This window comes from Thunnus albacares, chromosome 8, assembly GCF_914725855.1.
Source record: "Thunnus albacares chromosome 8, fThuAlb1.1, whole genome shotgun sequence".
In the NCBI taxonomy this organism is placed as follows: Eukaryota; Metazoa; Chordata; class Actinopteri; order Scombriformes; family Scombridae; genus Thunnus; species Thunnus albacares.
In genome coordinates this window covers 823,348-838,213 of record NC_058113.1, presented here as the reverse complement: position 1 = coordinate 838,213, position 14,866 = coordinate 823,348, and the positions used below count along the sequence as shown (strand labels likewise).

The following is a 14,866-nucleotide window of genomic DNA, read 5'->3' as shown; positions in this document are numbered from 1 at the left end:
GAATAAACTACCTTATGAAGGAGCTCCCCACACCGGGTCTCAACCTGGAGTCTCCCAGATCATAGACGACTGCACTGATTACTGAGCTAAAACTTTACTCATCACCTCATTGCAGACAGACCTCTACCTATTTATACACCTATAACACAGAGACAGCACATCATGTAATGTGTAGGGAAAAACTTCAAAGGCGATTATTGTTTTGCACTTTTCAATTATTGCCTATTTTTTACAACCTAACTTTGTGGGAAGGAGAGGGGGTGAGGAGAGTCCAGGTTATGGAGAGTCCTTTGAGAGCACTTCGCTTGTGTCAGTAGCTCAGCTTTATCTTTGAGGAACACCCCCAACTCCAGGAGTGATGTCCAAATTAGGAAATGTGCATCATGTAGCAGGTGGATGTGACTCCCCTCATTGAGACCTGCTGAAGATGTAACAACGGAACAGAGGAGACAGACTGAAATAGCTATGTAACTGACCTGCATGCTGGTATTTGAAATATTTATATATAATATAAATATTTTTAAAAAAATACTATTTGTGCTTTGTCGAATAATGTATTTGTATTCGGGCACAACCCTAGTAGACAAATTCGTTTTCATAATACAATAATATAACAAGATAATATACATAACATAATACAATCAGACAATAACAAAAAAAGAAAAAAATATAAATTTGATGAGGGTGAAAAAAGTTAAGTACATTATAAAGTTAATCCCTGGCCTTTCTAGGCCTTCTAGGATATCTAAAATTCATTTCAAAAATCAATGAGTTAAATAAACCTACACCCATTGACTCTGTATAAGGCAAGGCCTAAGGAGAAATGTAATGCCACCCTAGCTTGAGTGTGTAAGCTACACAATTGACTTGTCTGTGGCTGTTTTAAAATATAATTCCATTTTATTTTATTTTAGTTTTAACACAATCCAGCACTTCAGTGTTGCACCAGCTGTCTGTAAATCCATCACTAAGTTTGTGTGCATTAGCTCCTGATTATGTATTAAAATGGGAGAGTAAACTTGGAAAGATACATAATTTGGGGGGAAGGAGGAGGAAGGAGGAAATAATTATTAGAAGAATGGCTACTTCATATTTGAAATTATATTCATAAAAAACATTATGTAGCCTAAAGTGGTAGTAGGTTGCAGGCTACTAGGCCATCTTCAAGGTTAAACAAGGACAAACCATTTATATAAATGAAATAGTCTTACAATATGATTTGGATAATTTAACCTGGTTAAAAAATGTTATGCCTGAGGGTTGCTATTCTCAAAACTCACAAGGCATCTTCAAAGTCTAACAACTCAACAAAGCACAAACCGTTTGGATGAATGAAATGGCCTCACAACAACTATCTAAATCCAGTCCCACACAAAGGTTCTAGAGGTAGCTATTAGCACCGCTTGCTGATGTAGTTGTAATATTATACAGGAATGAATAATCATAACTTCAAAAACAGATTATTTTAACCTACGTTATCTCAAATCAAGGCCTATTTTAATGCATAACTCAGAAGGTGATTTTTGCTGCTCAAGACTTAAAAGGGCCATTTCAGTTGAAAACTAGACCTTGCTTCCCCTTAGAGTAAACTTGCAGCTCTCATTTAGCCTGTATGAGAAAATGAAAGAATAATCATAATAATGAAAGCACAGCGCAGAGCAGCCGGATGTGAGATCATTACACGGAGTGATGCATCATCATTTTTAAAAGTAATTCCTTCCAAAGTCTGACTAAAACTGAAACTAAAGCAAAGTAGTCTGCAAAAGTCTAAACAAGTTACTTTCCACTGCTGAACATTTAACTGTTTGTTAATTCAGGCACTTTGGTGCTGTGAGGAAAAAGCTCCACTCTATCTGTCTGTCTCTCTCTCCCGACGGGTTGGACTGAACCAACTCAAAGGTTGGTCCAAAAACGTCAGATTTTTTTATCACTTGTTTTTGTCAGTCATAGGCCGCTTAAATATAATCACCTGATTGCGGGGACTGTGTGATGATAAGGTTATTTTTAAAAAGACAAAAAGTGGGGTAGCAAAACCATAACTTTGCTTCTAATTGAATAAAGGGGATGCATTTGCTCCACTTGCTCCATTGCTCAGGCGCCTATGTTTGTGCGTAAAGTCTTTCCTAAGTTCTTAGTAACTATTAGCTAGTTTCAAACTAGTGATCTACTAAATAAGGTTGCACCATTAAAACTTTATATCTTAGCTACTAAACACTTCTGTGCCACACCAATAGAACCAGAAACAATGTTTGTTTACAATAACTTCCAGGTAGAAAACCCCTGCATAATGTACATACAATTTAATGCCGTGGAGCAAAAATAAATGTCAGTTTAAGAAAGTAAAGAAGTAAATGAAGCGTATGTAAATAAATAAGTAAGTACATATAAGCAGTAAGTAGTAAAAGTGATTAAAAATAAGCATAAGTATGTATGAGTAAAGCAGTGGTAAGGTGGCTTCCCAATATGACAAAGTCAGCCACCAGTTAGTCCGGACGACGGTAAGATGTCGGTGATGGGTAGATTTGGCTCATCAAAGACGCTAGTAAAGCAACACAGTTCATAAAAACTATGTATATAATTTTAAACGTTACAGTTACAGCTGAAAATGACAAGAGAAATGAACAAGTATGCCAATTTCATATATCTCTGCAATTCAAATCAACAGCCAGTTGTCTACCTGTAAGCGACTGTTGTTAGTACAACGTCACAGTGATTCGGTCTATAGGAAGCAACCAACTGTGTAAACAGGAAGTCACTGTAGCAACACGAGCCGTAACATAACTTCCATGTCATCATATCCACCAATAAGTGCAAGTATGTCTTTGTTCTGTGGGGCACGCATGGCTCACACAGGCAGGCATTGCAGAAAGGAAGGAAGAATGGATTTTCGTTTCAAGTGACTGGTGACTCCTGCTGTGTTAATTATCTATAGAGTTGATTAAGATTGTTGTTGGCAATGCTCGACTTTGCTGCTGTGAGATATATGGCATAATTTCTTTCTTTCAGAAAATCTTTCCTTTATTGTTGGCTGATTATTGAGCAACATGAGTGAACGTCTACCAAGACCGGGTTGGCAGTTTTGCTAATGCCTGTGTGGGAGAAATAAAGAGGTTAGCATAGTTTCAGCTTGTTGAGCCGGTGGTTTGAGTACATGAGTTAACAGGTGTCGGAAGGTGATTTTGTAATGGACTTATTTTTAATGACGTAGTTTGCATATTGTTTGGATTTTAGTTGTTGGCGATGAGTGCATTTTAGCCCCTTTCTACACAGCCCGTTGAAGTTGGGAATACTGCGCCTATAATCTGCCTCACTGTTCTGTATAAAAGGTACAGACACGTAGTGGGGGGGGCAGAGGTGCTCCACCAATACGGAGGTAGTCACTGAGCTGGATTGACTGTGTGTGTAAAAGGGACAGCCGGCACAGCGGGACCGGGAGCTGACACTGTTGAGTTAGCCTGTATTCAGACCAAATGAGGCGGTGTGGCGTACAGCTGCAGGGTTGAGCAGAGGTGTTTGGGGGTGTGGGTGTGTTTGTGCTTTAGAACATAACCACTGTGAAACAATCAGAAAATAATGTTACCAGCTTCCTCACTAACGTTACTAGCACTCCCTCTCATTCACTCTTCATTCACTCTCTAGCTCTCAGCTCTCTCTCTCTCTTTTTCTCTCATCTTTTTTAAAATAAGTCAGGAAGCCGACAGAAAAGTCTAACTTCACTTTTAACGTTATCAAACAACGAGAAAGTCCTCCCCTCATCCTAGTAACGTCTTTGTCCTCCCTCATGGCAGAGTTTACAGCTCTGATCAGTCTGATATCCACACCTCTGAATCCGGAATGCCGGCATGCTATGTAAAAGTACACAAGGAGACGGCTTTATGCAGGCTTTGTGTGATTCATTGTAAAAAAGCAAAAGTGGATCCTCTTTATGGCTATAATGCAGGTTCTCTGTATAAATGAGGTGTGTGTGTGTGTGTGTGTGTGTGTGTGTGTGTGTGTGTGTGTGTGTATGTATGTGTGTGACCACTGAAGGCCCGGTTCACGACCTCACGGTCCACTACTGGGAGATGGCCCTAGAGACGTTACGCAGGATGGGGAGGGGAGTGTTAATTTATCTGGACAACCTGCTTTTGCTGGCTTGCTGCTCTAGGGAAGAAGCCACACTACAGATGGCAAGACTGGTGTCTCATCTGACGAGTCTGGGCTTCACAATAAACTGGAAAAAGAGCTCTCCTCTCCCCTCCCAGCTTGTCACATATCTGAGAGTGGAATTCAGCATGAGAGCTTGTCTCTCACAGCAGAGAGTAGAGGTGCTGACAGCTTTCCTCCTCCTCGTCACACCTTACAATGTTGTTACAGCTCTCTCTGTCACGCAGCTGCTGAGCATGATGTCAACAGGTCATGTGGTGATTCCCCCCCTGGGGCTTCTCTACATGAGACAGCTGCAGAGGTCGTTCATCTGTCTGTGCGTTGAGGAGCATGGTGTCCATTCCTCCCTCCGTGGGTCCAGATCTGGCCCACTGGAGAAATCCCTGCATCCTGTCAGCGGTGGTTCCTCTGGGCAGAGTTGCATCACACATCTCAGTGTTCACAGACGCATCTCTCTCAGGGTTGGGGAGAAACGTGTCTCTCACAGGCGGTGAGAGGACAGTAGTGGCCAGCTCACATGTCTCTCCACATAAACGCGCTAGAACTTGCTGCTGCAGAATCAACGTGTTGAGACTGCTCAGCTATCCTGTGTCCAAACCCAGCTTTTTTATTCCTAAAAGTATCACTAGCTTGTTCAGATTAAAAGTGATAACTATGGAGGGGTTCTTTCCTATTCCTCACAAGTCTGACTAGGAGACCATGTTTCATCTTCTCTGTGCTTGCCTGCTACATTGAGTGCACAGCTGCCTTAAGCCATTCCCAGTATTTGTTTGTGCATTACAGAGAGAAATCTCAGGGGCTTCCTCTGTCTGTACAGCGTCTGTCACACTGGCTGTGTGAGGCTGTTTCACAGGCATATCTCTCCTCTGGGGTGGAGCCCCCGGAGGGCATTACAGTGCACTCCATCAGAGGAACTTCATCCTCCACAGTGCTGCATGGCACTTTTCTCTCCTGCTGGTTGATGCATGGAGAGATATTTTCCTATTCTGTGTCTCACTGGACTGTTACAATGTGTAACCTTCATCTCTGCTAAGGAATAGGCTTATTATCCTGTCCTCAATCCATATACTGTGCCTACTCTGTTCCTCACTGGTCTATTACAGTTCATAACCTTCATCTCAGCTTTCTCTGCATGGCGGGGCATGGAGTGCTCTTTGCTTGTTTTCTTGAAGTAGGTTTGTATTTGTGCTTGTGGTACCAGAGGGACCCAGTGTGGCATGGACCAATCCTAGTGCTTGCTAGGATTGGTCAATGCTACGCAGGGCATGTCTTGCCAAGAAAAACAGTGGGATCCATAATAATGCGAAAGATAAACATCTAATTATGTTAAGCTAACTCTTGTTATTTTGTCTTTTAGTTTAATGATATTGGCATACAGTTTTGTCATTTGAGGTTTAGTGTGTTTTTTCTGTGAAATGTAAAGTGTCAGGTCAGATATGTTGACCATATTCCATATAACCTCTTTTACTCTTCAATCTAAATGGTTCAGATATTAGGAAGGTAATGTTTGCTTTGTCAGCTGGTTCACTCAGCCAGCTTACATAACTGTTCCACCTGCAGTTAGTAGGTGTAAATTATAATTTGTGTGCAGCAACCAGTTTTAATTTAGAGATCTGTAATTCTCTACTTAGTAAACACTGATATTACGTCAAGCTAATTTTGAACAGCTACCCTCTAGGAACACAGCAACATGTCGAGACAGCTTTGTGGGTAGTGCAAGCAACATGACTTACTGTGTCAAATGATAAGACGTGTTGATCAAACAGGCTGTTGTCTATCCTCAAACTGTTCCCAGTCTCACTTTGTGAGTATTTTAAAATACTGCTGTCATTTTAATTTTACTATTTCAGACTTTGGTTGTGACTTAAACTGGTCTGTGTAATGTATCAGTTAAATGTAACACAACGGGTCATACTGTATGTGCTTTCAGTGCCCGCATTATTGACTTCCACCAGCCAACAGGCCCAGGAGACACCCATCCCCAGTTGTTTGACTGGATGAAGCAGTACTTCTGTCAGTCCAGCAGGAGCAGCAGACTGCCCCCCAGACTCATCCAGACCTCCCTGCCTCCACTTTACCTGCAGCACCAAGGTACACAGCACATACCACCAACTCCATGCCTTCATCATACATTCTACAGCTACACAGGATCGATGATGTCTTTGTGCAATTACTTTCTCTAACTGGATGATGTTCTCAGACTTAAGCTTAATGGTTGACACATTGAGTAGTGAAACAGACCTACAGCTTGTTTAACACAAACCTCATATGGCTTTTAAGCAGTCCAGTGTTAACATACTCAACTATTAAAAGCATGAACAGAGGGCATTAAAGTTATCACCTAATTAATCTATTACATGTGCCAGTTGTATTGCAGAGCTAATTGCTGGTTCAAAATGCAGGTTGGCTGAGATGATACATTCATGTGCTGTGTGCACTATTGTTTTTTAGCCACACTAGCAGCGTTGCTGTGGGGATTGTCAGTTTTGCTCTGTCAGTCGGTCTGTCCACTGCTTTGGTACAGACTGAAATATCTCAACAACTTTATTTAACCAACAAAAATCATTGGTTGAATTAAATGTAGACTCTTCCATGTGTTCTCCCTCTGAGTGAAGTATGACTCAGCATGGTTTGTTGGGTTGGGTTGGGTTGTGTTGTGTTGTCGGATGCATCAGACAACAAGCTCAATCTGACAGCATAAGAGAGCACCACAGTCATGGGCTCTCCACTTGAAAGACCATGTGATCTCTCAGTAATGTTACAAGTGCTGAGCTGCCCGCGCTCAGGGCAGAGCTGCTATCCATTGAGAGCCTGCTCAGCAAGTTACTCAACCAGCAAACTCTCAATGGCTCACTTTTGCTTACCACATAATTTCATTTGTGTCATTTCATAGTTTTGATGTCTTCAGTATTGTTCTACAATGTAGAAAAAATTGTACTGTATAAAGAGCGCAGTCCTAGGAACAGCAAAGGTACTACGCAGAACCCTCAAAGTTTTATATACATATATATACATATATATACATATATATATATATATATATATATATATATATATATATATATATATATATATATATATATTGGAAAAGGTGCTGAAAGCTGAAAGCATTTCATTTGTGTATGTAATGTAATAACTTATTACATTATGCGTAAAAAGTTATATTTTCTGTTTACCATTTTTATTGCATTATTGGCAGATTATTATAGTATAATTTTTATTACATTTATTTATGACATTATGCACATTTATTACATATTACAAGTTTCTATACACCTCCAGTCTTGTGGTACTTGTGTCAGGTAGAATATGGAACTGAGGCACTTATTCTCAAAAGCTTCTTCTAGATTTGGCTTGGATTGTACCTCATTTGTATGTCACTTTGGACAAAAGCATCTGCCAAATGAATAAATGTAATTAAGTCTTTCTTACCTAATGATTTTATCCTGGCAAATTATCTTGATTTCTTTATGATCACCGAATCTTGGATAAAACCTAATGACTACATTTCCCTAAACAGCCTGGGGCAATTGGCAGGGGTGGTGGTGGGGGGGGGCTCTTTTCTTTAAACGGAAATGCAAATGTTCCTACATTGATCTGGGGCTCTTCAGTTTTTTTGAAGCCCTATCCTTTATAATTTATGGGAACAATCAATGTCTGTGCTTACTGCTCTGTAAACTTCCCAGATATGGTCACAGTTTCATCAGTGAAAAAAGACTGTAGTCTGAATAATTATCAATGGAAAGATGAACAACTACACATTAGCTGGTCATCTTTCCTTCTCTTTACACTGCTACCACAGTGACACTCTCTCCATTCTGGCTCTTTTTATATTTCTGTCAAGCAGGTCTCTCTAATCTCTTCACCTGAAAACAGAGGTCAGGTTTCCTGTTTATGCTGATGTTTCTGAAATCAAGTTGCTGTAAGAGTCGGGTTACTCAAGTACATGTAAACACACTGACTGGAATTTATGAGAGGACAGGGTTTGAGCTGACATTTTGATGCTTGTGTCCATCATTGGTGTATTCCAGTTAACAAACAGCAAAACGTGATATTCTCATCTGTGTGTTGTAAAACAATGTTGACATCTCTGAGGGAGGTTGAGGAACTAATTATTTAATTATACAGTTAGTTTCATGCTGATAAACATCTTCACATTGATTGTTGGGGCAGAGTTCATTTTCTGGCTGGGATAAAAATGGATTTAAAACTGGTCTAAGGTCAAGTTGAGGATTTGTATTGTATTTATTGGGACAATGAACAGTTTTAAACATAAATGTTAATATTTGATGCACCAAAGTTAGCTTAAACTAATTTTCATCTGCAGTTCCTTGCAATTAAAACATGTAACAGCACAATAACAGTACAAAGCAAAAAACACACAGGACCCATTATACAAAATACAAAGTTACACACAATAGCACATCATATACACCCACAGTGTCAACTAGAAATTAATAATGTAAGTTTGTCAAATTAAAAGCAATTTTATTTGCGTTCATGAGAAGACCATGAAATTTAGATTCAGTGGTTACAGAGCTGAGTAGTTTTTAGCATGTTTTTTAATTTGGTTTTGAACAGACTGATTGAACTGCAGCTCTTCATATCATCAGGTAGGGTATTCCACTGCTTTGTGGCTTTCACAGAGAAAGCTGACTGCCAAAATGCAGTGCAATGAAATGCTATGGTACAATCTTGTATAGAGGATATTCTGGAGGATCTAATAGAACTTACTGAGCGAGTGTAAACAAAGTCACATAGTGGAGGAGGGGCCAAACCATTTAAAATTTTATAAACTAGGCACAAATTTGAGAATAATCTAAAATTCTCAAAGCTCAATAAATTGTTTTCCTCCAGCACCCTACAGTGATGGAAATGCATTGGCTTTTTGTCAAGAATTTTTAGAGTTTGTTTGTACATAGCATGCATAAATATCTTGGCTGCATCCAAAGAGAGACAGTTTCTAATATGTCTAACATTTGCTAAGTTGCACTTTACGGTTTTAAAAGTTTTTTTTAACATGTTTCTTAAAGTTCAAATTTGGAACCAATGTCACACCAAGATATTTGAAATCAGTAACTATGTCAATCCTTTCACCTTTGATGAGAAAATCCATGTTCAGAGGTTGTTCCATGGTTTTAGAGAAAAACATACCCTTTGTCTTGTTTACATTTAGATTCAGACATGATTGATGAAGCCAATGTGTGATGCTTTCTAACACAATTGTTAGCTTAGAAGCTGCTCACTCAGCTGTTTTTGCATGTATGTACAAAACGGTGTCATCTGCATGCTTTTGCAGTTCTACATCATGACACTGTTGAGGAAGATCATTAATGTATAGGCTAAATAATAGGGGACCTAACACTGACCCTTGTGGAACACCTATTGTGCACTTCATGTTACTGGTATCTAGAGTCTGTAGACATACTGAAAATACTGTCACTGCACTATCTGGAAAGTAGTGCTTATATTTGCTGTAGTTAATAGAAACACATTTTTAGATTATTCCCTGTTTCACAGGAAGTGAGTCAGGGCAGTCAAGGATGAAATCATCTTGTTGGTTGTAGATCTGCGCATGGCATGTGGGGGATACAAAATTGACCAAAAATGTTAACATGTGCTTATATGATGTCTTCACAGCTTCTGCTGCTTGATTTTTCTATGTAATTATTTTTAGGGATGCACAATGTTATCGGCACATCATCGGTATTGGCCGATAAAAGCTCTAAAATGAAATATCGGCATCACCCCGAAATGAACATTTTCTGCCAATTAGGAGAGGCCAATTTGTTGCCTTCTCCTCCGCCGCCTGACTGTGCTTCCCTCCATGGGCTGTTTCACCCTGACGGTCCCGGTGCTTCCTCTGCAGGCTCCACTTCACTCAGCTGCCGATTAGACCAGCTGCTTCTTCTAGCAGAGGCTTGCTGGCTGTGCCTCCCTCCGGCCATGCTGCTGCTAACACTCCGCTAGCCTCTCAGCTAACGTTAGCCCTGGCTCTCCGTGTGGATCCAACCGGAGCACCGAGCCCGGTTTGTTATTCAGGTTAAAGTTGGAAGAAGCAGCAGATCTGACGGTGGAGCCTGCGGAGGAAACAACGGGACTGTCAGGGTGAAACAGTCGGCGGAGGAGCTGCTATGTTCGGCTGCACAGATAGGAAACACCTTGGCTGACAGGATGTACCACTCTGTTTGGGGGGAAAAAAAATCATCTTCTTTTTGGTTTATAACGGCGGTTGGCAACCAGCGTATTAGGTGCATTACCGCCACCTTCTGCTCCAGAGTGTGAACCAGAGATTAAATCCTACACATTAATCCTGTCTAATAAACTCAAAGAAAACTCCACTGCTCCACCCACTTGGCAGGTTCATTAAAGTTTTAATGCTGAGCTCCTGAACTCCAGTCTTCCTAAATTCTTCCTTCATATATTGTCTTTCTTGATCATACTTAGTACAATCTATGCTTGCATGCATAATAGTCTCCTCAGCCAGCTGGAAAAAAGGTCAGATGAGGTCAGAGGGTCAACAAAGTTATTGCAATTCATCCAAAGGGGAACATGAATGTGTGAACCACATTTTGTGACAATCCATCCAATAAGTGTTGAGACATTTCACTCAAAACCAATTAAGTCAATCTTATGGTGGTGGTTGAGGAAAGCTCTGGGGTTCACCAAAGTCATTATGATCATATTTTATGAGCCATGAATGACTGTACATTTCATCTCAATCCAACAAGTAGTTGTTGAGATATTTCAGTCTGGACCAAAGTGGTGGAACAACCAACAGACAGACGTTGCCATCCCTACAGCTGTATTATGCTTTATCTTTTGAAAATTGTAACTATTAAATGACTACCCTCTTGTTGTCCACCACTTTCTCTTCACCCTGTGCCCTCCTACAGGTCACAGCCGCACTGTAGTGGGTTTGGAGCAGAAGAAGAATGGGAGCCTGTGCCTCCTGCTTTTGGATCCTGGTTCCTCATCATCAGACACCAGGAAGCTGCTGAGCAGAGACACCGCCTCCACAGCCATCCGCCACATCAGGAAGTTCCCTGGCAGCCTTAAGCACAAACAGTACCAAGTGGTGGCAGTGCAGGGCTTGTTGTCCACTGAAGAGAAACAGGTGAGTTTGTCCTTTCTCTGAGGAGGGTGCCTGTGTTGTTAACAGATTAGCTGACAGCCCTGCTGAGGTATGAACAAGATTCAATTCAGGCCTTTGAGGTACTCCAGGTTAAGTTAACGTTGACTCATTCAGTGTTGTTCCTTTGCTGTGATTTCATTATGAGTCATTAACCAAAGAGAGGCCTTGTTTGCTTAATGACTAAAGTCCTTGTTCCAAGACCTTCACAGTCCTTGAAAGTATCCTAGTATGCATACTATGAATAATTGTTAAATAAAAAATGCTACCTATCTGTTTATCAGCACACTTTGTTTTTTGTTTTTACAGATTAGAATCTTCAACTCCAGGACATTATGTGCTGAAAGGATCCCATGAACAAAAACACGCATCACACAATTACTCACTTCAGGAGCTATTTATCATTTGCTAACACTTTTTATAATTTACATTTTTTTAAATTTTAAACCTTTGATAAACTTTAAATAAACTATGTGTTCTCTAGGCTGTCCAATTATTTACATGTAGCAGTTAATGGTTAATGTGAGTGTGTGACAGAGGAAATGAGGTAGAATGACCCCGACTGTTTTTAACAAGGTCACAGGCTGGCTTCACAGAGTCCTTATCCACAGACATTTGAAATGAAAATATACTATGATGTCATCAGAACCAAACTTCTACGATTTAAGCTAAATTAAGTAACTGGCAAAGCAAATGTAAAACACTAAAGCAACACACCTAAATCATCACTTTGTAGCCATCTGTTTTTAGAAGTCCCATGATAAGTTGAAGGTCATCTGTGTGTAACAAGTGATACAGGAGAGGGTTCAACAGCTGGTCAGGGTTTCCAGCAGTGTTTTATAAGTTTGGCTATTTTACTTTATAAATTACCAAAACAATGAATCCTTTGTTGGTATTGCAGATTGTCTTATTGATTAATTGAACATTTCAAACAATTCTGCGATGAGATGATGTGATGTGTGAGTTCACTCTGTACCCTGACACTCAAGTACAGGAGTTCCGACCAGGCCAGCCCTCACATTAAAGTGGTTACAACTAGTCTGCTTTCTAATCAAAATTTAGGCTGGTGCGGAGAAGATTCCTCCAGCTACTGTCTTCTTCCTAAAGTCTTCTCCACTACCTTTTTATTAGCACCTCTATTGACCTGACCTAAAGATACAGAGTAAAAATACTGCAGTTAATGACAGTTCTTCACTTATTATAACACTTGTTGTGGTTGCTGGATAATTATTTAATCTGCAAGTATACTTTTGCTACTAGGGGAATGTTAATTTCAGAATCTAGACAGGAATGGGCAACTTTGATGATAGAGAGGGCCACAAAATTTTTATCATCAGTCCCAGAGGGCCAGATTGTGACCATGCGATTTCAGCAGTAGATACGTTTACCCCATCACTCAATAAGCCAATTGTAGCTCCTAATTTAATGAAGAGAAGAAAATATACACCAGTAATCAAAGTTTATTATACTGTAGGAGTATTAATACTTTATTAATGAATTACCTCGTCATTAGGGCACCACCTCCTTTTTGGTTAGGATTTGTTAGTGCCAGGAGGGAGCACTAATCCCTGTTCAATTTAATCAATGAATCAGTCTCATAATCGTAAATTCTTGTCCCAAACAGTGACCTCTGTTTACTGCAGCTCAAAGAAACAACCAAACACTTTTAGGATAAATGTAGACATTTATTAATAGCTAAACGTCTTGAGGATACATGATAAATCATAGATAATATCATATATACAGATAATATACTGAAAATAATAAATAAAAAGAAAGTAAAATAAATAAATAAGGCCCAAGAATGATAAAAATTTAATAAAGAAAATTATTCAGCAAGCGTGGCTGGAAGTGCGTGACTCGAGGCTTAACGTGTTGTATTGGGGAATGCTAAAGGGAAAGCTAATTCAACTTCTCTGAATAAATTCTTTAATTTTAACGTTATTCGACATCAACCCTTGATCACAAAGCCATGTTATGCCTTACTGTTGAGGTGTGTCGTCGTGGTAGAGGCGTCATCTTGGCAGGTCCAGCGTTGTTTGACGCAGCATCACCAGCGGTGTATCAGCTGTGGGCTGTGGCGCATCTTAGTGGACGCAGAGGCGTTGAATGTCAGTGAAGAATCAAGCCGTTTCAGGCTGCTCTGGCAGTCTTCAGGCTGCTCTGGCAGTCTTCAGGCTGCTCTGGCCGGCTTCACTCCTGGGTTGCAGTCTTGCTCTCAGAGAGCAGTTTCAAGCGTTCTTCTTCTTCTTCTTCAAGGGTTTAAGTTGCAGATTCAGGCTTTTGGTTGGCTTGTAGTAACTTAAGTTGAGTGTCGAATAAAGTTTAGTCTGACTACGCTCAAGTCTTCAGCGGCGTCTACTTCAAAATAAATTACTGTACGTGTTTACTTCAAATTAAATTACTATATGTGGAAATACGAGACTTAATGTTACTAATAAAACAAATAAACTTGTTGCAATACAAGGTTAAACACGGATATATTTGGTTGAAAAACAAATAAAAGAGACGTCTTAAGAGCTTTCTTGAGTTCTTGGAGGCCAGATCAAAGAGCAATCTCTTCAAGGCTGTTTTTATTAGTTAGAATAAACGAGGGAGGAGTTTGGGTGTGTTCTAAAGGGTTTCGCGCCGAATTATTGATGAATATTCAATTTCTTTGTTCTAGGGGCTTTAGGTGTGGCAGGTGCTTTGCAGCCTGTGTCTCCTGAAGTAAAGGAATTTGGTGAAATATAATTCTGAGTTTTTACATGCAAAAACTCTCACTTCAAGTCACTGTTGCCTATTATTGTTTAAACAGTTTTCAACAGTCAGTTGAGCTCTGTGAAAACTGTTCAAATGAAGTTTGTTGTTAGTGGCACCCAGTTGATGTGCTGCGCTGCCGTGCGCTGTTGAAAGGATTGTTGTTGTAATAATAATAATGATAATAACGTTATTTGTATAGCACCTTTCATACAAAAATAGCTGAAGTTGAAAGTAAGCTAAATTGTAAAGAAGTAAGATGCTTGTGTCTTGTGTAAGAGCCGCTGAGCTCATTGTTTGAAGAAGAAAGTACAGAATTGCTATGCTAAAGAGCTAGTTGTGTGTATGGAGCAGGTCAGTGCCACTGCCCCTGTAGACTTAACCCTTTGGGGGGTTTCAGAGTACTGGTGTCTGCCTAGGTTAGCAGTGAGTGTATATCAGTAGGTGGAGCCAAAGCATCCCCCTCTCCAACTTCCAGGACACCTCTATCTGCTATTTACAGAAGCAAAATAAGCTACAGCACCCTATAGGGATTTAATTCACTGAATTTGGCATGTGAAATTCTTTTTTTTTTTTTTTTTTTTTTTTTTTTTTTAAATTATAGGCTGATGTGTGAATTAAATGAAAATCCTAAAATTTTGAAGAACAAATGATTTGAATGATAATGTTATGAATTTGATACTGTAGCTGTTGTACTGAACAACAGAATGTTGTTGCCTGACTATCCACACCAACTGTGAAATTAATGTTAGACTCATTTAAAATAGCTGAACTTAATGACTAAAATCCACTGTACTTAAATTGTAGTATACAATTCAAAATTTGCTATTATGTCCCACTATACATGCC

The 14,866-nt window shown here is 39.8% G+C and overlaps 1 protein-coding gene across 1 annotated transcript in view; it reads left to right on the top strand.

Moving 5' to 3' along the window:
- LOC122986758 (zinc finger containing ubiquitin peptidase 1) overlaps positions 1-11,761 on the top strand; it is a 38,991-nt gene extending 27,230 nt beyond the window's left edge. Inside the window, exons 10-12 of the mRNA XM_044358100.1 lie at positions 6,077-6,237; positions 11,043-11,263; positions 11,588-11,761. Coding sequence (XP_044214035.1) covers positions 6,077-6,237; positions 11,043-11,263; positions 11,588-11,635 — 430 coding nt within the window. The 3' untranslated portion in view covers positions 11,636-11,761. The remainder of the gene's footprint in view (positions 1-6,076; positions 6,238-11,042; positions 11,264-11,587) is intronic.
- The last annotated feature ends 3,105 nt before the right edge of the window (positions 11,762-14,866 follow it).